The sequence below is a fragment of the Rhynchophorus ferrugineus genome, unplaced genomic scaffold (assembly GCF_030347505.1).
Source record: "Rhynchophorus ferrugineus isolate W39M unplaced genomic scaffold, kcgeb_rfMv2 rfM7, whole genome shotgun sequence".
Lineage (NCBI taxonomy): Eukaryota > Metazoa > Arthropoda > Insecta > Coleoptera > Curculionidae > Rhynchophorus > Rhynchophorus ferrugineus.
The window spans coordinates 36,030,786-36,058,533 of record NW_027472586.1 but is presented as its reverse complement, the minus strand read 5'-3'; the positions used below and the strand labels follow the sequence as shown (position 1 = coordinate 36,058,533).

General features: G+C 33.7%; 1 protein-coding gene across 2 annotated transcripts; it reads left to right on the top strand.

The window, feature by feature from the left end:
* Window positions 1–128: 128 nt before the first annotated feature.
* On the top strand, window positions 129–14,873 carry LOC143200314 (facilitated trehalose transporter Tret1). Of its 2 annotated transcripts, none has more exons than XM_076410776.1 (2): window positions 129–378; window positions 13,378–14,873. In XM_076410776.1, exons 1-2 carry the CDS (start codon window positions 210–212, stop codon window positions 14,733–14,735), a joined length of 1,527 nt encoding a protein of 508 aa, XP_076266891.1. In that variant the 5' UTR covers window positions 129–209; the 3' UTR covers window positions 14,736–14,873. The 2 variants fall into 2 exon arrangements, with proteins under 2 accessions (XP_076266891.1, XP_076266892.1); XM_076410777.1 differs by lacking the exon at window positions 129–378 and adding an exon at window positions 454–485.
* The last annotated feature ends 12,875 nt before the right edge of the window (window positions 14,874–27,748 follow it).

Genomic DNA, 27,748 nt, shown 5'->3' with positions numbered 1-27,748 from the left:
ACACTTACATAATGTTATTTATTTGTTTTCGTTTCTCTCCTCCTGACAAGACCCGACATCGAGTGGCTGTTGTCGAAAAGTGGATGATAGGCTGTAATCAGTAAAATGCGAGATAACGTGGACGGGTACGGAGACCGTGGACGCATTCCTACCGCCGTCCTTTCAGCAACAAGAACACCACCTTCATCACCACCCTCCGTCCGACACCGATGGAGGCGACCAAGCAGAATTACAAGTACGACTCCGTGGCGGGGTCCGATCCGGAGGCCGTGGACAAACCGCACGACGGCAGGCAGCGAGATGTCCAAGTCACAGTCATGGCGGAGTCCGCGAAACGACCAGTCAACAGAACCTTCCAGTATATAGCGGCATGTACAGGTTAATATTAATTTTTTCGTTAATTATCGTCATTCATATCCATCGCCCGTGCTTGTAGAGTGAAGCGAGTGAGTGTGAGTGCGTCCATCATGCCAAACGTCCGAACAGTAAGTGCGCAAAAACATACCACCCACCGAAATCGCGGCTTATTTTAACCGCGTTATCAGAACAAGACACCCATCAAGCATCGAATATCAACGACAAGATATCTCGCGTGTTTTTTTTCGTCTGGCGATTGTTTTTTGTTAGTATTGAAAGCGTGGTTGTCTGACGAAAAAAAATTATTAATATCGCCCGTATTAAACGACTAGGAAATGGACAATTTGCGTTCGTATTCGGCAAAATCGTAATTGGTTTCAATAAATCATAACTATACCCCGTAATGTTCAATTGAAATATAAAAAAGCGTCAACAACCAGTCACGTTCGATGTTCGTTTATTCTCAGGTAGTAAAAAAGACGGAAATTTGGATTTAATGAAATTTTGCCGGTAATATATTGTGTGTCTCTCTTTAGAGTGGCTTATAAAATATATATAAGTACTCAGGTGCCTTTTTTTTCATCAATTTTAGTGGAAATTTATTGTAGATTATGGAAACAGTAAGTTTAATTTTATCAGGTTTTCCAAAACGATTTTATTCCTATATAATATATATCAAACACTAATAATCAATGACATACAAGGTATGGACAAAATAATATGAACACCTGAGAAATACACAGTATTTATTTATTAACTAACTGAGCTGATATAGCTGATCGGCTATGTTGAGCATTAGATAAAAATTGATCGTTGAATTTTAAGCCTAAAATATTAACAAAAACCTTAATTTCAAAATAATATTTTTTTAAATTTATTTAATACATTGGTACTAGTCATTGTTCACCAACCTACTAATTATCTTTACATCTAGGTATATATCTAGGAGGACCCATCGACGCTATCTCAGTCTCTGGGGTAGTGATGTTTATGCATTTTTTTTATAACATCTTTATTAGATACGCTTAGTACAATCTTAATTTACAATTTATTTATTACTACTTTTCCTATGTACTTGGATTAATTCACAAGCAAGACGAGTGCGAGAAAATACATCAGTATGTATTCCTCAATTACAAAAAATTATAATTATTTATTAATTATTAACATATAGCTATAGTTTACACTAATAGTACACACTAAATGTTCACACAAGTTCGTATGGTTTTGTTCGTTTCAATTTCCTGACATCCTGCGCGCTGTCCAGCAGTTGTATTGCTTCCACGTTAGTATGATTTAGTAATCTTCTTTCGTATTTCAAGGTGAAATCCTGCACAACTTCGCAAATCCATTTGATTTCCAGGTCATCGTGCAGTTCTTCATTGGTTACATAGCGATAGGCATTGGTAATCAATCGAAGAACCTTGTTTTGACAGCGCTGTATCACTAACTGATTTTAATTTTTAGTACAACCCCATATTTGCACCCCATAGGTCCAAATTGGCTTTATAATTGTATTATAGATCAACCTCTTTGATTTTAGGTCAAGTTGAGAGTATCTTCCGACTAACCAGTATCGTTGTTTTATTTTGGTTCTAATGTGTTTTGCTTTTTGCCTAACGTGATGCTTCCAATTTAATCTACCGTCAGGATGGATTCCAAGGTATTTTGCTGATTCGGCTTGAGGAATCGGGCATCCATTGAGTGATATAATTAAGTTTTTATTATTTCGCCTTAATGCAAAATTAACAAGGACAGATTTGGAGCTATTAAGTTGAATTTTCCAATCTTTCGTCCATTTGTAGATTTTGTTGACCGCCACTTGCATTTTTTCTATTGCCCTAGGCAGAGATATATCTTCTGCCATAATAACTGTGTCGTCCTCAAAGGTTCCAAGAAGTGTTTCTTTTGTTGTTGGAATGTCAGCAGTGTAGAGCAGATACAGGAGAGGTCCTAAGTGTGAATGCTACCTTATGAACTCCGGCCGAGATATTTTTAAATGTCGAGAACGCCAGTTCGTGCGATACTCTAAATTTTCGTCCGAATAAATATGACTCCAGCAATTGACAATAGTTACCCGGTAACAATTTGCTCATCTTACAGATTAATCCCAAATTCCAAACCCGATCAAAAGCTTGTGAGACATCCAGGAATATGTTTATGTATTAACATTGTCGTTTTTTTATTAAAAGCCCCTCACTACACTATATTTTGAGCCTGTGTCCTGTTCTGGTGTTTTCCAAGAGTTGTATTACTTCGACAGTGACATGATAATAGAATCTGTCCTCATGTATCCTTGCAATTTCCTTGATTTCCTGAGTGACAGTCGGTATTTAAGAATCTCGCTAAAAGTAATCAATATTGTAGTATCTGGATGCACCTACAATAGTTCTCAGGACCTTGTTCTGAAAAACTTGTGTTGTACTTGCCCTGTAGTCGACATTTTACCACAATTTATTAAATTACTCATCTTTCTCTCATAATATTAACCATACCATATCATACGTTACTAAAACTTGCACCTATTATACTTCTCAGGATTTTGTTCTAAAAAACTTGTATTGTGTTTATATTAGTTTTCGCAGAACATCCCCATAGTCGTATTTCACATGTCCATATAGGTGTCAATACTTGCTAATATAATAGCTATTTATTATGTGATAATAATTGTTATTTTCTTCCAATTAACCAATACATTTTCCTACATTTTAACTCCAGTTCTTTCCTTTTCATTTTTACATATTCCTTCCAACGAAGTTTTGCATCAAAGTTCATTCCAAGATGCGTAAAGGTGTTCTTATATCGAATGATATTATTATTTAATGTTATTGGTGCTTGTAAGGTCTAATTACAGGTGAACTGCACATGCACAGATTTACTTTCGTTAATTTTTATTTTCCAAGGTCCAGTTCCAAATTTAAGTTCGGCAAATTGTACTCAGTATCAGTTTCGTTTGGTTTGAAGGTTTCTTTTAAATCGTCACCAAATGCTACAGCTTTTTTTTTTCATTAAATAATAAAAATAAATTTAAAATTTGAATGTACTAATTGCATGAATACAGCTGATGCTTGTTTGGCCGGGCGTAACATAAACAAATTATTACTCCGGAATCCGAAACTTGGAACTTAATGTATTTACTTCTTTTATCCCGAGAGACATAATTCGATAACATGCATTATATGTACGAATCGTACATAGAAAATGTTCTGGGGGCAGATCCTGATGGGCAAGGATATAATTCAAAAGTTTAGGAAGCTTGACTACTATTACAGTACGTTTATATATACAAGGTAACTGATGTAGTGTATATTTTCAAGCAGGTTCGTCAGTGTAACTGATAATATTTTGAATTTGTAAATATCTTCCTTCTTTTATTTCTCTTGAATGAATGTATTAATTTAGTTGCAAATTAGTTAACATTTTGTCAACTGCTTTCTGTGACACTATCATATTATGAGATCCAAGTACAAACAAGTTTTCCGTAAGATCTTTTCTTATTTTTGTGCAAAGCTTTGACAATAACGAACACAACATAAAATAATTATAACTTGGTACTATGGTACTGAAGTTATGCGCGTATATACATTTATTCATATATGTAAGGTGTTGCGTTACCATTTCATTTTAAAGCATTAAATTTAGAGTAGTTTTCATTAAGGGTCTGAATAGTTTCCGAACAGAACATTTGTACCAAAACCTTCACCGATTTCTTGAATGGCGTTGAAGATGGAAATTATCTCCTCACGCTCTTCGAGTCGATAGTTTCTAGTTTTTTGGGTGCACAATTTATGTAAATGGTTAAAAACTATTTTATGGTCAATATTTTTTAAAAACCCAACTACATTTCCCATTTCGAGATTGAAGAAATATGTTTTGTGGAATCTCTATTTTCAGAGTTCTATAAGTTTGGACTGAACAAACGAATGACGTTATCTTTATATTCAGAATGTTATATGGACTAATAGCTTTCAAACGCATTGTAATATAGTTTCATTGAATGAGTATTACCAGAGATACGCAACTTGAAGTCCATCTATTAGGAAAAGCCAAAATTATTATTTTCCCAATATATTGTTACACAAAAAGCTAGTGGCTTTTTTTATAAACTTTGAAAACTTTCATTAAAGTTATTTGTCATTTTATGGTTAATAAAAACCGTTTATTTTTAACGATATTATTCAAAAACAATTGGAAAACTAATATAGGAAAATTTTATGTAAAAATTTCGTTTATATAAATTATAATGAATATTGAAACAAACAAATTTATGGTTGTAAAACGTGAATAAGTCTTATAATTATAACATTATTTTTCAGCTTAATTTCAATATATTTACTCCAATCATCCACCATTTTTAACAATACCTCTTTACAACCTCTTTAGTCAATGAAAATAATTAATCAAGATGTCACAGAAAGCTGAATCTGATAAATAAGGCGGATACTGAAATAATGTCTACCTTTAATGCGCTGAATTTACCGATGCCTTTTTCCAAAAATGTGACCAGATGGGTAATCTTCACGGGAAAATAATTATTTCTTCTGAAAACTGGGCTTTTTTAGCCAACTTTTACATCCTATGGATCCAAATGGTTAAAATAATAATCTCAGTTTAATGTTTTTCCTATTTCAAACCAACTACTTGGTAAGGTCAAACTTCAAAAATATTCACATATCACATTCCTCTACACTCTTGTTTTTATTCAGGATATCAGTGGTAGATGTCTTACCCATGTTAAGCATATCTTCGTAACAGGCTGGAAACCATTGAACTTAATACGTCTATTCTATTCAATAATCACCAACAAAATAATTGTTGGAAGATTGATGGCAAACTAGTAGAGAATCTAAGTGTTTTTTTTCTAGAGTGGCCATTATCCTTACCAGCTATACATATTATCCTTACCGTATCCTTCTAAAGCTATTTTAACTGATTTTAACGATCACTTCAGTAATACTTAGGTATCCTAAGTATATATGTCGCTGTTCGCTGCATTTGTAGAGCTTTATAGAGGTTGTCTTAAAACGTACCAAATATTTAAATTAAATATGAACTACAAACGTTCGTTTACAATCGTATTTTTGTAATGTATTAAAAGTATATTGGATGCATACAATAGTAGATGACCTTCATAGTTTTGCTATTTATATAACCTATATTTACCGGAATTATATGCCTTTTATTTATCGCTAAAACTATAAATGGGAGCACAGCGGAAGAAAAATTGTATTAATTCAATTCGTTCAAATGACCTTTAATTCAATATCAAAATGTTTGACACATTTTCCTCTACTTAGCACGCGTTTCTTATGTTATACTGCATCTCTCCACCTCTTGGTCTTTCTGACTTGTCTTCTATTTTTATGATATTAGCATTTCCTATAAATGTTTATGTTCCCATATGTTGTAATTTTCTCTTCGTTTATTCCTCTTTTTCTGCATCTTTGACCAGACTTCATCATACCTTTCCTTCGTTTTCGCCCTCTTTCTCTCAAGACCTTCTAATTTCCATCCCTCTCCATTAATAATCAATTTCTTATACACAATTATTCTTCAAATAAAATTTCTTCTGGTTTAGATATCGTTTTAGTAATTTTCTTGCCTCTCAGACTATATAGATCCTTGTTTTGTCTGTACACACCTGCTTGGTTTGGTTTCTTGATTATACTGTTTCCATCTCTTGTTATTCAACTTTAAAGCTTATCAGGTTTTCCTTTCTTGTTCCCGTTATTTCAGGAACCAAGATCTCGGTTATCATGTCGTGATATCAATCATCACTAACTCACTGCTCAAACAATTGCATTTTTAATGAACTTAAGGTCCAACGATGCTACTAGCTGAAAATCCTGTCCAACAATGATTTCATATCGTTTTATCGTATGAGTTTTTATGTTGTCGTTATAATAAATTGAATTCTTGCCTAAATTTTGCGACACTATTAACTGGAACTAGAATATTAGAAGAGATAATAAACTACGTTTTTCTAGTAAAACACTTAGTTGTGACTGTTCTTAACATCTGATCACTGATTACATTGATTCATATTAGAAGTAAAGATCGCAACTTCAATCATATTTTTAAATATCGTCTATTATTACATACATATTATTAAAAACAAAAATATTTCTGTTTTTTTTTTAATTAAAAAACTCAAACTAATATCAATAAAAAAATTGCCAGCAATTATCTTAGGCCAGTAACACAAAATGTAGCCTCACTTTGTTATAATTCGCAGTAATGAAACGAGATTTTATTGAAAAAGTAGGATGTCAATTTACCAGTTAGAACTAATGAAGGACATTTTGACCGATATAAGAAAACAAGCAACTAATTGCAGACGCTTGTTTACGTGAGAGTTCGGCCTTCTTTGATAATAATTGGATTTAATCTTAGATTCTATTTCTTATTTAGTTTAAATGGATTTAGTCCTAATATAAATTATTATTATGCTACAAAAAAATCGTTTTTCGCGTTTCAGTATCTTTTATAATACAAAATTAATGAAGCCATACCATTGCACATTGGAAGATGACACTTCATGGAATATTCTGGATATAGAGGTAGCCTCATGGAGATTCCAAAAGGTCATTTTCGTGTGATTTTGTCTCCTTCCAACTTCCAACAAAGGAGAAATACAGTATCAGCCAGCACTAACTCAAATCGAATTGTTTAATGTTAAACTTATTTTATTTCTTGAAATGTTGATGTTAAAGATGAATCTCACTTTCGATGGCGCAATAATTTTAAATACATTGTTCATAATTCATTCAGAGAACGTCAAAAGAAGCCTACATTCCTGTCTGCCTGTTTCCTACGGTCAAGCGTGGCCATGGACTCATTTACTTTACATCACTGGCCGGATTACTGCGAATGGACATCTCGACATCCTCAGTGAAATTCTTACTATGACTAGCATATTCCTACTAAACACCGCCAGATTTCAAGATAATAAAGTGTCTATATAAACATAGTCAAAATGTACGGCATTGGTTTGAAAACTCAGAACATCTTTATCATAAATATTTTCAATATGCAGAATGCTGAAAAACGAAAATTATGAAAAAAATGACAACAAAACAGAACACCTGAAAATAAAAAAACAATATAATAAGAAACTTATTATTCACTCTGGAAAGCCACGACTGATATTAAACCCAGGAAATCACCAGGCTACAATTTAATAACAAGAGAATTACTGCAAAAACTACCAAGAGAGGGATTTACAAAACTTACCAAATTGAGCAATACAGCATTTAGATTAAAACATGTATCGGGTATTTGGAAGATGGCGGAAATTATAATGATCCGAAAACCTGGGAAGTCACCAAACGAAATAAAAGGCTATAGATCTATATCACTGCAGTAATATCTAAGATTTTTAAAAAACTCCAGTTGAAAGGAATAAAACCGTTCATAGAGATAAAAAACGTAATACCAACACAACAGTTTGGGTTTATTAACAAGCATTTAACAATTGTTCAGGTTCACAGAATAACAGATGTTATTGAAAAAGCCTACGAAAGAAAAAAGTATCCTTAGCTATATTCTTAGATGTAGCATAACCCTTCGATAAGGTTTGGCATGAAGTCCTTGTTAATAAACTACAGAAATGTTTCCAAAACAACACACCGAACTATTAAAATCGTACATTACAACCAGAATGTTTATAGTCAAACAAGAAGAAGCTTACTCTACAATAAAAGAAGCTAAAGCAGGTGTACCACAATGAAGTGTAGTGGGGCCAATGCTTTATCTACTTTACACTTGTGATATAACTCAAATGGACAACATTACGATGGCTACATTTGCTGATGATATTGCGATTATAGTTGTCAGAGACAATTGTGAAAAGGCCTCACGAAAATTTCAACAGGCTAGTGATAATATAAATCATTGTACATAAAATTGAAAAATAAATTTAATGAAAGTAAATCTGTGCATGTGCAGTTCACCTATAAACAGACCGTACAAGCACCAATAACAATAAATAATACCATCATTCCATATAGTAACAACGCTAAATATCTCGGAATGAATCTTGATGCAAAACTTCGCAGGAAGGAACATATAAATTAAAAAAGGAAAGAACTGGAATTGAAATATAGGAAAATGTACCTGCTAATTGAAAGAAAATCACATTTATCAGTACATAATAAATTGCTATTATATAAGCAAATAGTGCAACCTACGTACGTAAGAGTTACGTAAACAAAATACAAATTTTTGAGAACAAGTCCTGAGAGGTATCATGGGCGCACCCAAATGCTATAGGACTTATTACCTACATCCAGACCTTCAGATACCCACACTGGGTCAAGAAATCAAGAGAATTGCAAGAGGGCATGAGAAAAGACTCCATTCTCATGAGAATATTGAAGTATTGCAGCTTTTGAATACCACCAGAACAGGACACAGACTTAAAAAATCAAACCATCTGATCTTGTGTAGTGTTGTGTAGTGAGGTGCATATAATAAAAAATACAGCAGTGGCATGTATAAACATTATTTCACCAGAGACTGAGATAGGGCCGATGGACCCACCTAGTTATATACCTAGATTTAATTTATCATAAAAACAAATTGTAGGTTAGTCGGAAAGGACTACTAACAATATAACAAGTAAATAAAAATAAAAAAATATGCTGATTAATTGAGTAGTAGATTTCCATCTCCAACATCACTGCAACAATTAATGGATCTTTTGGTAAAAATAGGACAACATTCCGTTGAAAACTATTCAAACAGTATGAATCTATACCGCGAAGAATTGCAGCCATTTAAAAACAAATGGTGGACCTTATTGATAAATAAATATTGTGTATAACATATGACGGATGTTCATATTATTTTGTCCATACCCTGTATTATAAACCAAAAAAAAAAACGACGAAATACCACTTTTGGACAATTTGTATTATTTATATACGTCATCGGTTTGTTCCCATATATATAAACAACATTTTAACAACAATTTCGGAAAATGACTAATATAGGCATCCAGGTATACATCGAACTTGAAACTTTCAAAACAATAACTTTGTCCTCAATACATTCGTTGATTCATATATTTTTAGTTATGGGTAGTTGTTTTAATAATGTAACATACTATGATTGTGCGTAGAAAGTTCGGAGCATTTTCTGATAAACTTTAGATACATCAATTCATAGAAACCGGAATGTTTAAACAATCACGCATCATTACAATGCTTGTAACCAGATATCGAGCTCCTAATCAGTGTTACGTGATCTAGAGTGGAAATATATCGGATAATGAATCACTATCTCGAATTAATATTGTTTATTAAAAATGCATTGTGCTACTACTGAAAAATAACAACATTACAAGGTGATTTAGGAATTTTATGATGTTCGATTTTGGATGGTCAATGTGATTCTAAATATGTATGATCTACACGTAGACCATAACGACTATAACTTAAGGAGTCTGTATAATTAGGTGCGTGCAAAAATAATTCACGTTGTTAATGTATTAACATATTGTCTAAAAAGTCCAGGGCCTAACACATAGATGGCGCTGGTTTTATTACATTCACCGATTATTCAGTTAGAACTAACCTTCAAAAGAAAACTGTTAAAATTTCATGGTATTCTAAGTTTGTGAGTTATTCTATTAAGAGTGATACTACTTTTGTTATTTTCAAAAGAATAAATCAAAAACAGCTTGGTGTTTTAACTTTATACTGATTCTTGATGGGAAAAAATACCATTCAATCAAGGCAATCGCTTGAAAAGTGTTATGAGGTCTCCGCTCCATGAGAAACAATAATAAAACGTTGGTTTGCTGACTTCAAACGTGGTCGTAGAGACACCGAGGATGCAGAATGCAGTGGAGGTCCAAAAGAGGTGGTAACACCAGAAAACATTTTAAAAAATCCAGAAAATCGTTATGAGTTAGCTAACATCGTAAAGATATCAAAAGAACGTGTTGGTTTTATATGGCATGAGTGCAACAACTGGTGAACCTAATACAAAACGCCCAAATGCACGACAATCGACTAAAAAGGTTATGGCCTCGGTATTTTGAAATGTGCGTGATTCATCGACTATCTTGAAAAGGGAAGTACCATCAACAGTGAATATTATATATAGCGTTATTGGAGAGTTTTCAGATAGAATTAACGTTCAAAAGAAAACTGTTAAAATTTCATGGTATTCTAAGTTTGTGAGTTATTCTATTAAGAGTGATACTACTTTTGTTATTTTCAAAAGAATAAATCAAAAACAACTTCGTGTTTTAACTTTATACTGATTCTTGATGGGAAAAAATACCGTTCAATCAAGACAATCGCTTGAAAAGTGTTATAAGGTATCCGCTCCATCAGAAACCACAATAAAACGTTGGTTTGCTGACTTCAAACGTGGTCGTAGAGACACCGAGGATGCAGAACGCAGTGGATGTCCAAAAGAGGTGGTAACAGAAGAAAACATAAAAAAAAGCCAGAAAATCGTTATGAGTTAGCTAACATCGTAAAAATATCAAAAGAACGTGTTGGTTTTATATGCCATGAGTGCAACAACTGGTGAACCTAATCCAAAACGCCCAAATGCACAACAATCGACTGAAAAGGTTATGGCCTCGGTATTTTGAAATGTGCGTGATTCATCGATTATCTTGAGAAGGGAAGTACCATCAACAGTGAATATTATATATAGCGTTATTGGAGCGTTTGAAGGCCGACATTGTGAAGTGACGACCGCATATAGCAAAGAAAAAAATTTGTTTCATCAAGACAACGCACCGTGTGATAAGTCGATCAAACAATGGCCAAACTACATGAATTGAACTTCAATTGCTCCCACATCCATCGTATTCACCATATTTGGCTCCAAGAGACTACTCGCTGTTCGCAGACCTCGAAAAAATGTTCACCGGTAAGAAATTTCGCTCAAATGAAATAATTGTAGCTGAAACTGAGGCCTATTTTGAGCCAAAACATAAATCGTTCTACAAAAGTGGTATTGAAATGTTTAAGCGGCGCTGAAATGATCGTGGGCTTTTGATGGAGATTACGTTGATGAATAAAACGCATTTTCTTTAATACGCCCGGGACTTTTCATTTTAATGTCTTAAAATACTTTCAAGGGGTGTACGGTTACTTTTAAACTCAGGACGTAAAATAAAAATTATATTTAATAAAACAATATAAAGCATCATAACATCTTAAATAAATAAAATCGGAGATCAAAATAAATTATCTAACAAATAATTACTCAATAAATGGTAAAATAAAAAAAAGCAAATAAGCGTGCGAGATCTTGATGTCTAGGTAGTCGGATGACATTTCTACAAACATAATAAAAACGTACCTGAACATCCAATTTTCAATGTCAGCGGTGAAATTAAGATATACCTGAAATAAAACAGGGGTCGATGATTGTTATGTCAATTAAAATTGAAATATAGCGGCACTGATAGTTAAACAGGGTATGTATTGGCAGATAATATACGGGCAATTAATACTGATGGATTATAATACTGATAAATAGTAGTACCAATAAATAAATGTATCGACAAATACTGATATGATGATGATGGATGGTATTGATAATTTCAATAAAAAACGATGACAATGGTAGGCAATAACAATGATGGAATAACCAGGATAGCTAAAAATAATCTTAGTCCATAGTAGTCAATAATATTGACCTACAAGTATTATAAAACAGACAATAACGGTAACTTGGTAAAAACAATGGTAAACTATGCTAGGATGAACTATGACATGTGCACATGGTACGAAGGGGAAGTAACGCACGACGTACCAGCTTATGACCAGCACTAACAATAATGGAAGTGCAATGAGATCAAGGGAGGCGACGTGCGAGATCTTGCCACCAAGTTTAGTAAGACTGGCTAGGATTAAGCTAAATTCTCAAATAAATAAATGAACAGTGCTGTTGCTATTGTGCGCTCATTTCTCCAAGTTTTGCTATGATGAACGAGCAATGTGTACGCACGCACGAAGGCGAGAAAGGCAAAGGCCACGCGCTGGTTACGCTTAAAAAATCCTGGATAAATCTTATTCTAGATACTCTAACTTATTTTACTGTTAGGTGAGTGCATTGGGATGCACTAACAGACTCTCAGAGTACTTTGCACTAACATTATGAATCACACTCGTTATGGGTTCCAAGGGTATACCGCGCTGAATCAGTTTGTTGGACACGTGATATGGGATATCGACGATGACTTGCAATACATTATTCTGGAACTTCTAGAAGATAGCTATGTTAGATTTGCTACTTGTACCCCACAGTTCAATACCATAGGTCGAAATGGGCCTAAGTATTATTAATAGTTCATAACCGCAGATCAGAAATTTTGACCACTTTGGCGTTAGTTTCTGGTTTATGAAATAGTTATAATATATTTACAGTTGCGACCATAAAATATTATCTTTGATTTACAATAATTTAAGAATTTTGTGGAACATATGACGATTCGAAGAAATAATAAAGTATAGGACGATAAAATCGATACCGATAAATTGACAAATAAATAAATAAATACAGGATAATAAATAAAGAATAATAAAAAGAAAATAATATATGGAAAATAATAAATGGAAAATATTATTATAGACTATAAAAAATGAGAATTTAATATTTTTTATTATTTAATTATTATATTGTTACTAGTCGTTTCCGACTAACCTACAATTTGTCTTTATGACAACATCTACGCATATAATTAGGGGGATCATTGGCCCTATCTCAGTCTCTGGTGAAATAATGTATACATGTCACTGCTGTATTTTTATTATATGCACCTCACTACACAACACTAGACAAGATCAGATGGTTTGAATAAAATGCATTAAATATTAAAATCCTTTAAAACTAATCGATCATCCTTAAATCCCTATCTTTATAATAATCGATTGTAAATCAAATTATTATAGTGGAAAAACTAATAGCGTGTTCTTTATGTTCATCACGTAGCGTATAACAGGCGTCATTTATGGAATGTATTTAATATAATTTCGTCCTTATTTGCAGCCAACCTTGCCGCCTTTACGTGCGGTATTACCTTAGGATGGACCTCACCCGTACTACCCAAACTGCAGACCATGATAGACAACCCCTTGAGCGAACCGATATCGGAAAGTGACGCAGCCTGGATCGGTTCCTTGCTACCTTTGGGCGCCGCTCTAGGACCATTCCTAGCCGGTGCCCTTTCGGACAAGATCGGACGCAAGAGAACCCTGCTCTACGGTAACCTGCCCTTCATCGTCGGTCTGTTGCTCAACATTATGGCGAGCGCGTCGAATTACTTGCTCCTGTCCCGGTTCCTTTGCGGGATAGCCGTGGGCGTCACCTTCACCGTCCTACCCATGTACGTGGGGGAGATAGCCGAAAACGAAATCAGAGGAGCCCTGGGAACCTTACTTCAGCTATTCACCACTGTAGGACTGTTGTACTCCTTCGCCATAGGCCCTTATATGTCGTTCACCGCCTTCAACACGGCATGTTTGGTCATTCCCATCACTTTCCTGGTTACCTTCTTCCTGTTTATCCCCGAGAGTCCCTATTTTCTGCTTCAGGTGAAGCGCGACGACGAGGCTGAAGCCGCCCTGATGAAACTACGTAGTACCGACGAGGCCAACGATGTAAGGAGCGAGCTGGACGAGATGAAGGCCTCCGTAGAGGAGGCTTTGGCTAACAAGAGTTCGTTCGGCGATATTTTCAAATCCCGCGGCCTCACCAAAGCTTATATCTTATCCAACGGACTGCTGGTATTCCAACAAGTGTCCGGCATCAATATCGTGTTGTTCTTCGCTCAGAGCATCTTCCAAGACGCGGGGGTCGCCCTAGCGCCGGAACTGTGCACCATCATCGTCGGCATAGTGCAAATCATTTTCAGCGGCGTTTCCTCCATCCTCATCGACCGTTCGGGCAAGAGGTTGCTGCTGATGGTATCCAGCGCGGGTATGGCCGCCTCCCAGATGCTCCTCGCCTATTTCTTCCATCTCAAAGACAAAGGGGACGACGTGAGCTGGCTGTCTTGGTTACCGATCTGTTGCGTCCTCGCCTACATCATCACCTACTGTCTGGGCTTCGGGCCCATCCCCTGGGCAGTGATGGGCGAGATGTTCCCCGCCAACGTGAAATCGGTGGCGTCGACCGCCACGGCGGCCACCTGCTGGTTTATCGGGTTCCTCCTCACCAAGTACTTCGGCATGGTGACCGAAATGATCGGCAAATCCGGCAGTTTCGGGGTGTTTGGGGTGTGTTGTGTCGTGGGCTTCGCGTTCGTGTTCAAGTTCCTGCCCGAGACGTCGGGCAAGAGCTTGCAGGAGATCCAAGACATGCTCAACGGAACCGCGGACCCCAAGGAGGACGTCGAAAAGAAATGAAACCTTCGGTGATATTGTTAAGTTTGTCGAGGTGTCCTGTATCGAACGCTATCTTTTAATGTATCGTTTTATTTGTGATAGTATTCCCGTTATGTTATTTATTTGTTTTATTATTATACTAATGAAAAAAGACAAAAATATTTTACTATTTTCTATGTCCTTTCCTCCTCCAAGTATCGACATTAGACACGATGATTCCTGACATTTTTTTAATATAGTTATCTACAAGTGAAAACCCTCGCTACAACCAATATATAGATGGGGCTATAATCGCTAATTCGAGTAATTTAATTCGTCACTTAAAATTTCCAACATTCACGGAAAAAATTAAATGTACCGGAAAGTCTTTACCGTCTTTTTTTTTAAGCTACAAAATTTTAAAAAATTATTCAAACTATTGGCCATTTATACAACTTATACATCTTGCCCATATTCCAGACAAAAAAAACCTCGGTATTAATAATTCTAACCTAAGCAGTTAACAGCAGTTAACGGCCATTTTTAGGTGATATAATTTGTATTGTTTATTTACGTCAAGTTTTTCGGTATGTGTTTTTATATAAATTTGACAATTACTTTAGATTATTCTGTGTATTTTAATTTATTAGTGTAATAAAAAGAAAACCTTAAGGGGATCTCTTATGATCTCCTATGTAGGTCTTGTAATTCAAAATGTTATCTTCTGCCTTTTCCCTTTATCATATTTGTTGTTTACCATCAATTTATTAGGAACCATTACAATTCCGGTTTTTTTTGTATTCTTATACCGAAAACAAGCTTTGAATATTTCCCTGTTAAAATTCTACTTATTTATTTAATCCAAAATATATAGCCTACTTGATATCTTCACCATTTTATATGGTAGATCATTATATGTACTGTTCAATTAAAAGGTTTTAAATTTACTTTTTTAAAGTTGACGCGGAAATAAAAGGGATAACTGACGGATAAAATAAAAGGGATAACTCAAAGACCTACCGAGATTATAATAAAACAATTTTGTTGAACTCTAGGGTATGATATATTGCCTGCTTCTATAAAGTTTTGTTTGAACTTGTGGGTCTACTGACTTACTTGAGAGAAAACAAAAATTACTTTTATTTAATTAAATTAATTCTAATTATAACTAATAAAAAAAATTACTTTCTCAAAATTTTACTAAATAACCTGAAATAGTATTCATTATAACAATGATAGTGAAGTAGTTAGTTATTTACATTTAATATTTGAAGTAAAGTGAATAGAATCGTATCCATATATTATAATAAAAAAAATCCACCCTTTAATAGAACTATATTTTAGTACCTGCAATAAAACAATTTAGCGCATAAAAGAAACCCTTTATAAAAGAGTCTTCTAGAGACTAGAAACATCAGTTTGAGACAAACCAGTGTCACGAATAGTTGGTTTTTCGTCAGTGTGTGTTAAAATTTTAATACTACAAATTAAAATGTTAACCAAATCGAATCCACAATTTCAGGAAACTCAAAATACGTCTGAACAATTAGAGCATGGCGAGTCCGTTCACGATCACGGATCGCCAAATCCTGAAGGCCCTATAGTCATTTCGACACAAAATGACAACACTTTACCAGAATACGTCGAAGATAATTCTTCAGATGTATCATCCTTTTTATCGACATCGAGTAGTTTATGTGAAAGTGATACTGGATACGAGTTATCGCTCGATAATCGACGTCGACTATCAAGGACAAGAAAGAGATGCCTGAGCGAGGCGTTTGATGCCGATTCCTCGTTAAGCGACGAACAAACTACTATTAGGAAGAAACCCAAGTTAGTCGGTGACAATACGTATGATGGTGCCAGTTCCTCATTATCCGAGTCAGATGTCAACAAAAAAATATCATTAGCGGAAACGCGTGTCGAATTACCGAAGGAACTGAGAGGTAATTTTAAGGTTGGAATCTCTGATTTCATTTCTCCAACCATATGGAACGAACGACGCTGTGCCCTAAGGAACGAAGAAATACATATATATTCCCGAAATGATGAGGATTGTACAAATTCATTGTACGTTATATCGCTAAGAGGCCTTGATCTCTACGCAATAAGTAGAGATTATGGTGCAAACACGGAATCTTTGCTTCTAAGATTCTCCCAAGGGGACTACACAAAAGTCATATATTTACAGAAAGAAAATGATTTTGATTTGGCTGCCTGGGAAAGACAAATAAATTTAATTCGAGAAAATGCTTATTTACAAAAGTGACATAGTATTATTGTTAAACGGTATTCAGTATTTTTGTATTATCTGTAAATATTTAATTGATTAAGTTTATTTTCCTTGGGCCCATTTTATGTGTCTATACATTATAACTACATATTATTTGTTATATCCTTATATTGACGATTATAAAATGTAATAAAAAATAAATTGAACTTGAAATGTGTTTTATTACTTTTTTTTAATCTTCAACATGATTCTTCAATCATGAATGGCTGTTATTTCATTCATGAATGAATGGCATGTTATTCATCAGTCAGTCATCACTGACCAGAGTTCAGACGTACCACCATCTGCCTCGACTCCCCAAGCCTCGTCTTCAGGTAACACCCCTGCCATCCCATTTATCTATTTGTGCTTTCCACAAATGCTGTTATATTAATATACAAAACACTGTTATTAATATATATATATATATATATATATATATATATATATATATATATATATATATATATATATATATATATATTAATATATATATATATATATTAATATATATATATATATATATATATATATATATATATATATATATATATATATATATTAATATATATATATATATATATATATATATATATATATATATTAATATATATATATATATATATATATATATATATATATATATATTAATATATATATATATATATATATATTAATATATATATATATATATATATATATATATATATATATATATATATATATATTAATATATATATATATATATATATATATATATATATATATATATTAATAATAATTAATATATATATATATATATATATATATATATATATATATATATATATATTAATAAATTAATTATATATATATATATATATATATATATATATATATATATATATATATATATATATATATATATATATATATATATATATATTAATATATATATATATATATATATATATATACATTTACGACAGAGCCAGAACGTTAAAAATTAGTGGAATGAAACTAGTAGAACCAAAAATAATAACTAAGGTAATAGGGTAAAAAGATTAAAATTGTGAATGATAAATAGTAAAATTCTTTTGTCTGTTTTTATGGCAATAATAAGTAATATTTCGATTACTCTCTCGATTTTTGTTACACAATATTTACGTTCAATAATAAATAAAGCATTTACTTTATTTAAAAAAGCTCTAGTACTTATTGTGTGATCATTTTTAATTGAGTCTTGAATTCTTTTTTTTTTCTATAATTAGGTACCTGTTTCATTTTTATTTAGTGTTTATGGCTATTGTACATCTTTAGTTTTCAGGTTTTGTTTAAGTTATGTTATATTGTCTATATATATTATAGTATATTATTAGAAAATAGCGATTAACATATTAAAATAGCATTTGTGGAGTATTATTCTATTCCATAGAAAAATTTCTTCTCTTTTTACAGATCCACAGAACATTCAAACATAAAAGTAATTCTACTTTGTTTAAAATTAAGTTATTAATTGCATGTTAATAGTATTCAGTCATTTTTTTTTCTTTTGTAAAGTTAGTACGTGGAGGAATATGTACATCTCCGTCTCGTTTATACTACCGTTGGAAAATATAAAAAATTATAAAATTAACTGCTCCAAGCAATTATCTCCGTCCTTTCCTCTCTCACAATTTATACAGGAAATGGTTCGTACATATTCATCTGACCGCACAAATTGAACAAAACAGTCGAACCGTGCATTTGACTGAAAATAGTAATTACAGTTTTCAGTCGCTAGGTTTTTGACTATCGACTGTTTCGGCTGTTTTGCAGCTGTTCCTCAGCATCAGATAAGGAAGATTATTCACTAATCCAGTTATATCTAGCTTCTGTCCTGATAAAATGACAAGCAAAGTTTTTACACAGTCGGATTTTACCATGTTTGAAGCGAATGGTCCATTGACTACTTTGTAACTCTCACCACTTATGTCAATATAGTGATTCCTATTTAGTTCACTATTATTCTTCATTTCTACAATCTCAGCATAAGATAAGAATGGATAAGAATCCCACTTGTGCTGTTATAAATCAAAATAATTTATAATAATGCCATACTTGTTTAAATAAAAGGCCTTTATTCGACAAAAATAATTTTTGGTCTGGCAGATAAGAGAACGCAATGTGTTTCGATGGATGAATCAAGTGAGATTCTTCTGGAACCATTCCATGGTGCTGCCTCGCTCATTTATATAATATTTAATGGGAATACAATTATCGACTATTTTTACTACCGTGTGTCCAACAGAAGAAAGCAGTGGCAATGTTGAATGAAAATGAAATACAAAAAAGCAAAATATTTTTGAATAAGAGACATAACAGACTTGTGATCATAAACGATGTTAACTGAAGCCATGAAGTGAATTGGAAGAGGCGTGAAATTCGTCACGTACCTAGGTCTTCACTTTGACCGGCGGTTCGGTTGGCATTCCCAAATCTAGAAAGCAATCCAAAAAGGTTAGGGGATAGCAAACCTGCTATCTCCTCTGATCTGCCTTCTAGCAGACTTCCAATCTCCATCAAATGCTTATTTTACAAGATGCTAATTCGGATCTAATGTCTACTTCAAGTTTGTTACACCCAACCAGGTCAAACGGCTTCAAGTTTTCCAAAATAAGCTCCTCAGGAGAATATTAAACGCTCCATGGTTTGTCAGAAATAATTAAATTCATAGGGAAACTAACAGAAACTAACACTAACAGAAAAACTCCAGAAATCAAGCATTTCATATCTCAATCATTCCACAAATAACAACTCAGCTCAAGTTCTTCTGAAAACGCGCTTGTTCGCGAGCTGGTCGACATGCTGGGAGCTTAGCACCGCGTCACCGCTAAGCTCCCCCCCTTTTCCAGGATGAAACGATCTCATCCGTCGCTACAGTCATAACTTTTGCCCCCATATAACAGTATCCAGTTGCGTGTTAACTCAGGTTCGCGAATCAATAGAATCGCCGGGCCCTCGTGCCCAATAACGGCTGCCCGATCAGCGGGTGCCATATCCCCAAATTTAATGCAGTAGCAATAGTGATCCACAACGGTCAACTGTGAGGCGGTTTCGGTTTAGTGTATTGGTAAGCCCAGAGGCAGTCCCACATAACCCGGTCCAACTTGTCACTCCAGGGCAAGTCTCCGCGACCAGGTATGCGTCATGCATTCCACCGCCTGGTTTTTAGGCCATAAAAAAAAAGCGGCGTGAAATACACTTTGTATCCCAAATTACCTCAAATTAGACGGTGGCCATAAAAGTTTAATTGAGGTAGGCCATAAACCTTTTCTGGTCATAAAGGAGAAGGGTAATAATAAAGGGCTAGCATACCTGTGATTTTTCCGATGGGACACTCTACCTGTGGTAAAGCCCGCGGTAAACTCTTTTACCGAAAATTGTTTCATTCCGGAGTCCGGATTTTGAACTAGTAAAACACACTTTTTTCAAAATTTAGTTTTTTTTATTCAACATAATTCCCTTCAAGGGTGATACACTGATTATAGCGACCCTCCAACTTTTCGATACCATTTTTGTAGTACGATTTGTCCTTTGCTTCAAAATAGGCCTCAGTTTCGGCGGTCACCTCTTCATTCCACGAAAATGTCTTCCTTTAGTCGCTGTTGATCAAACAACTTAATTATGATATTATACGAAAGGAAGCTTTTATCCTTCCGTATATCCTTCAACAGCAGTGCATTGGTTGAGACCTTGGCGGCGGCCATGGACTGATGCTAGAAACTTTACTATTAGTTGAACCTATTACTCACCATTTACTATAGACTCGTCTACTTGATTTGCCACTCCTTACTAAATACGAATTTATTTACAATTTGAATATAATTATATGCTAAAGTGGTTGTCTGCATACTTAGACCCACTCTTCACAATATAATTGAAATACGTGCCTCAAAATCTTACACGATACAATACAATTGGCGATAGAATAAATCATTAGCAAGACATATTCCGAACTACCATTTTTCTACAACGATTAATTCCGACCTAAGCATGTCATAATAGGAAAAAAATTACATCACTTTTGTGAAATATTCCCTCGCCCTTAACGAGACCAAGAGAAAAATACTTATCAGCAACACAACTCGTCAACGTGGACAACAAATGACGATCGATTCGAGCTCGATTGTCAACCACTCGAAAACGATAATTAATTTCGTTAAAATGTACTGGGATTTCGGCAATTCGAACACCATTGTTTGTGGAGTAGTAGTTTTATCTGACACTACGATGTGACAGGCTTGAAAATCTTATCGTCTTGAGATGTTTGCTTTTGAACCATAATATACTTAATTAAAACTAAATGAAATAATTAAAAGACGCCTAAAAAATTGTCAATTAATATAAATGTATGAGAAAATAGAGATTTAACTTTATAGCCACTACTTTGAACTTGTTATTGGTACATTTTGTTTCTATGGCACGTTTGTTTTTATTTTATGTAAAACTAAAGAACAGTGGCTCTAGGGTTTTTCCACATTTTCATGAATGAATTATAATCAGAATTAATTATTTATAATTCATATTTATTTTTAAGATGTGATAATAAATAAGATATAATGCATATTCATTCTATTCAATGGATGCCCGATTCCTCAAGCAGAATCAACTAAATACCTCGGCATCCATCTTGACGATAGATTAAATTGAAAACATCATGTTAGACAAAAAGCAAAACACATTACAACCAAAATAAAACAACCATACTGGTTAGTCTGAAGTTACTCTGAACTTGATCTAAAGTCAAAGAGATTGATTTATCACAATAAAGCCAGTTTGGACCTATGGGGTGCAAATATGGGGTTGCACTAAATCAGTTAGTCATACAGCGCTGTCAAAACAAGATTCTTCGATTGATTACCAATGCCTATCGCTATGTAATCAATGAAGAACTGCACGATGACCTGGAAAATCAAATGGATTTTCGAAGTTGTACAGGATTTCGCATCGAAATACGAAAGAAGATTACTAAATCATACTAACGTGGAAGCAATACAACTGTTGGACAGCGCGCAGGATTTCAAGAGATTGAAACGAACAAAACCATACGAACTTGTGTGAACATTTGGTGTGTATTATTAGTGTAAACTATAGCTATAAGTTAATAATTAATAAATAATTATAATTTTATAATTGATGAATACATACTGATGTATTTTCTCGCACTCGTCTTGCTTGTTAATTAATCTAAGTACATAGGAAAAGTAGTAATAAATTAATTGTAATAATAATAATAATTAAGATTGTACTAAGCGTATCTAATAAAGATGTTATAAAAAAAATTCTCTGAACGCCCTCGAAGCGTTACAATCAAATGTGCACAAGTACTATCTTCCATCGCGTAATATATGAGGTATAGGAATGAATTCCTAATGTTTTCAAAAAAAAATAAATGATATCAAAAATATTGTCCATTGCTAGATACTGGTTAGTCTAAAGTTACTCTGAACTTGATCTAAAGTCAAAGAGATCGATTTATCAGTGAATCATAAAGCGACTTTGGACCTATGGGGTGCAAATATGGGGTTGCACCAAAAATTCAAATCAAGTCAAAACAATTCTTCGATTAATTACAATGTCTATCGCTACGTAACCAACGAATAACTGCACGATGACCTGGAAATCAAATGGATTTGCGAAGTTATCCGAGATTTCGTCTTGAAACACGAAAGAAGATTACTAAATCATACTAACGTGGAAGCAGTACAACTACTGGAGAGCACTCAGGATGTCAGGATATTGAAGCGAATCAAACCATATGAACTTATATAAAGTGTATACCTTTAGTGTAAACTATAACTTAAGTTATTATAATTTTATAATTGAGGAATACATATTGATGCATTTATCTAGCACTCGTCTTGCTTGTGAATTAATCCAAGTACAAATGAAATGTAGTAATAAATTAATTTATAATTAAGATTGTACTAAGCATATTTAATAAAGATATTATTAATAAAACAAAAAATAATTATCAAGAAGTGTAACCGGATGTACAGACGGCAAGAAAATCGGACACGGTTTCTTTTCAAGAAGTTTCCAACTCCTACTTATAAAAAATAGATGGGTCTAAGTTATCTGCTTTATTTGGTATCTAGATTCTGCCACATCAATAACGTCATCGTATAATACGGAATGGTTTTCACGATATAATGTTACAATTATTATGTTATCAATATAAATAAGCAAGTAAGTAAGTAATAAAACAACAAATTAGATTTGTTTTGTTCGTAATTTGGTTTTATGTATATGACACAAAATTATATTATTACTAGCGACCCGCCCCGGCTTCGCACGGGTGCAATGCTGATACTAAATTAAATACACTACAGAAAAAATATGAACGTTGTATATAAAAACATAGCGGCCCCCTCCGACTTTGCACGGGCATAAAATATATATGCCTATGTCACTCAATGAAAACATGATTAAAATCGATCCAGTATTTTTGGTTCGTTCATTACTGCCCTTGGCCTGCACGCATTAAATTTGGAGTAAAACAATTCCTCTTCCCCTATACTTACTATAAATATTTCCTGCTATCTTTGGAATATCTAAATTCATACAATTTTTATTACATTACACATTTTTAAACGCAAATTTTAAATTTGTAATATCTCCGAAAATATTTGTTTAATTTACATGCTGTAAGGAACCATATTGATCTATATTAATTGCACACTGTATTTAAGGTACTTAATTCGATAAGGATTAATGCCGTATTGCTTAAAATAGCTTCGTAAATAAGCCATTTTCTCATGTAAAAAGTAAACAATAAAAATGGTTAATGTGGGTTATCCCTAAAAGATAAACATATACCATCGCGGACTTTTTTGTAGACCTTTTTATGGTGTACTATTGTACATTAATTTGATCTAACTCGTAGGGTTAGGCAGCGTTTTTGCTAATTGCTAAATAAGCCTAAAAAGATAGGTTAATTTACGACATCACGTTAGAAACCTCTAAAATTAGCAATGTTGCCTTAGTATATTATGCATGTATTATACATATAAACCTTCCTCTTGAATCACTCTATCTATTGAAAAAAACCTCATCAAAATCCGTTGCGTAGTTTTAAAGATTTAAGCGCACATAGGGATATAGGGACAGAAAAGGCGACTTTGTTTTATACTATGTAGTGATTTCCGTATTGTTAGAACTGGGCACCGACTTCAAACTAATAGTTGGGAGTAGTTAAAATAATATTGTAACTAGATTAATAGGTTTAGGTAGGTATTAAGCTAAATTGTGTGTATATAGTAGAATATAAAATACGTGTAGTAGATAGGTTAAATAAGGTTTTTGTTCATTTTTATTTAGTTATTACAACGTTTATTATGCGCATATTTTATTTTAAGACTTTTTATTTGGTGTTAAAAATGTAAGTCTGATTATTTTTGAATTTTTAGTGAGTTCCATATTTATTTTTTGAAACCGATTCAATATTTTTATAAGATTTTATTGTTCTGTTTTTAGTGTTAGATATTTACTCAATAAATTACGCAGTTATTTTATTAAGTACTACAGTAGGTAGGCCGATTAAAGGTGCAGCCCGTATGAGGAAACAATGATTGAAAATAAGAAACGCGGGACGGGGACCGGTCAAAACCAAGGTCATTTGACAAATGTTTTAACCAAACTAGAACGATAACAAAAAGTGATGACACATGCCGGCAATCGAACCCGTGATCTCCGCGTGTGAGCTGAACGTTCTAATCACTACTCTATAGAGGCAGTTGCCAGCAATATTTCTACGGATTCCCATATGATACTGTTAGTCGTTATAAGTAAACTGAACCACTTTTGCAGAGAACGACATTGGTAAGCAAACCCTTACCAAAAACACATCAAACTAAATAATTTCTAAAATATACAATAAGTTGTCAGTACGTCTCTATAATATTTAAAGAAATATCCTCGGACTCATAACCGTTGAGTAGTTGTGTCTTCGCCATATCGGCTCAGCAACAACATTAAACAAATACCCGATAATTTTAGATAAAAAAATATGAGGAAACATTGTATGTGCCTTTGAAATTTGAGGGTTTCCCTCTATTTCCTCGGATTCCACAATCTTCACATCAGTTCAGCAATAACGTTTACATCAATATCTACATTTTAGATGAAAAAATATATGAAAACATTCTACATCTCTTTGAAATTTTTCCTCGATTTCCCCCAATCAGATCCTTTTTTGGTTCCAATGGGACTACCTCGAAAGTGCGTACCTTCAAATAAAAAAAATTTTGAAAATCAGTCTACAATTGACGGATAAATCAGTCAACATACGTGAAAATACACATAGTCAAACATAGAACCTCCTCCTTTTTTGAATTCGGTTAAAAAAGTTTTAACTATCCAATAAGTTAACATGTAAATTTACGGCAAACCGTAGAAAATCTTATTAATTTTTAGTCATATTGCAAAATATCTCCTGATACTTATCTATTATATTTTAACAACAATTCAATTATCAATAATTATCAATATTGACTGCCTATTACGTATTTCAAAGTGTTACGACATTGAAAATATATTACGATGTATTTGATCACATCGTTGAGAAATATTTAGTTTAAACTTCTTCAGAAACTTCTCCGAAATAATGAATACTTCAACAATCAACCGATTAAATGAGGTTTGTTCTGGTTTTCATTGTCTGAACGCTCTCGAAGCGTTACAATCAGATGTGCACAACTACTATCTTCCCTCGCGTAATATATGAGGTATAGGAATGAATTCCTAATGTTTAAAAAAAAATGGATGATATCAAAAATATTGTCCATTGCTAGATACTACCGATTTTACGATATCAATTTGATTACGGCCTACAATATCCATAAAAGTCTACTTTTTTAAATGTATTTTTTATATTGTTAGTAGTTGTTGCCGACTGACCTATAATTTATCTTTACAGTAACTTAAATCAAGGTATGGAGGACCCATCGGCTCCATCTTAGCCTCTGCTGTAATAATGTTTGTGTATTAACTGTTTTTCTCTTAAATGCTCTTCCCTACACCAGTCTACACTACCCAAGATCAAATGATTTGATTCTTTTGAATCTGTGTCCTGTTCTGGGGTTATACAAGAATTGCAATGCTCGATGTTAACATCAAAATAGAATTTCTCCTCATTTCTTGAAATTATCTTCATTTCCTGAGTGACAGTCAGTATTTAAAAATCTCGGTACTTACACCGATCAGTTCTGTAGTATCTCGGTGCGCCTACAATACTTTTCAGCACTTTCTGCCGAAAAAGTTATATTTTATTTGTATTACTTCTTGCGGAACATTCTCATAATTGAATTCCGTATGTCCATATAACGGGTCAATTGAAAAGTCCCCGGCCTACCATAGTAAAACAATTTTTTTAGGCAAAATTAGTTTTTTTTTTGTTCATCATAATTTCCTTTAAGGGTAATTATAGCGACCCTCCAACATTTCGATACTATTTTTGTAGTACGATTTGTCCTTTGCTTCAAAATAGGCCTCAGTTTCGGCGATCACCTCTTCATTCGACTAAAATTTCTTCTCAGCGAGCATTCTATAGAGATCTGAGAACAGGAAATACTCGCTGGAGGCCAGATCTGGAGAATACGGTGGATAAAGAAGAAATTCGAGGCCCAATTCATGGATTTTTGCCATCATTTTCACTGACTTGTGACACGTTGCATTGTCTTGATGAAGCAGCACTTTCTTTTTCTTCAAATGAGACCAAATGTTTTCGGCTATTTCGTCTTTCAAACGGTCCAATAACGCTATGTAATAGTCGCTGTTGATAGTCCTTCTTTCTTCAAGGTAGCCAATGAAAATTATTCCATGCGCATCCCAAAATACAGACGCCATAAACTTGCCAACCGACTGTTGCGTTTTCCCACGCTTTGGAGCGAGTTCATCGTGTGCAGTTCACTCGGATAACTGTCGATTGGACTTCAGAGTGAAATGATGGAGCCATGTTTCGTCCATTGTCACATATCGATGCAAAAACTCGAGTTTGTTACGCTTGATCATCTTCAAACACTACTCCGAATCATCAACTCGTCATTGTTTTTGGTCAAAAGTGAGCTCGCGCGGCACCCACTTTGCACAAAGCTTTCTCATATCCATATATTCGTAAATGATATGATGTACACGTTCAGTTGATATCTTTAGTGTCTGCTATTTCATTCAATTTCAATTTACGGTCATTCAAAATCATTTTATGGTTTTTTAAAATGTTTTCACGTTTTTTTTTGTTTTTAATGTTGTCGGTAACAACCTCTTTTATCGTCCACTGCTTTCACTGTCTTCAGTACTAATTTCACCACGTCTAAACTTAGCATACCAATCCTTGATAGTTGACTACCTGGGGCAGTGTCCAGAAACTTGGCATCAAGCCAAGTTTTTGCCTCAGCTGTATGTTTCCCTTTCAAAAAGCAATATTTTATCAACACGCGAAAATTATATTTATCCATTTTTTTCACAATAAGAAAAGTTGCTTCACTCAAAATGCTATAATTCATAAACTAATGATCCGACAGCTGTCAAATGTACACACGTATCTTTTGAGAGTTGGTGCTAACTAAAAAACATATGGATTTAATACTAGCGCCATCTATGTATCAGGTCGGAGACTTTTTAATTGACCTATTAGGTCCCTGCTTAGTTTCTTTTACATACTTAACTTCAGAGACAACATTTGGGTTTATACATTATCTGTATATAAGCATTGTTCGAAATGTTTAAAACATCTGTTTACCATAACACACACACAGACACC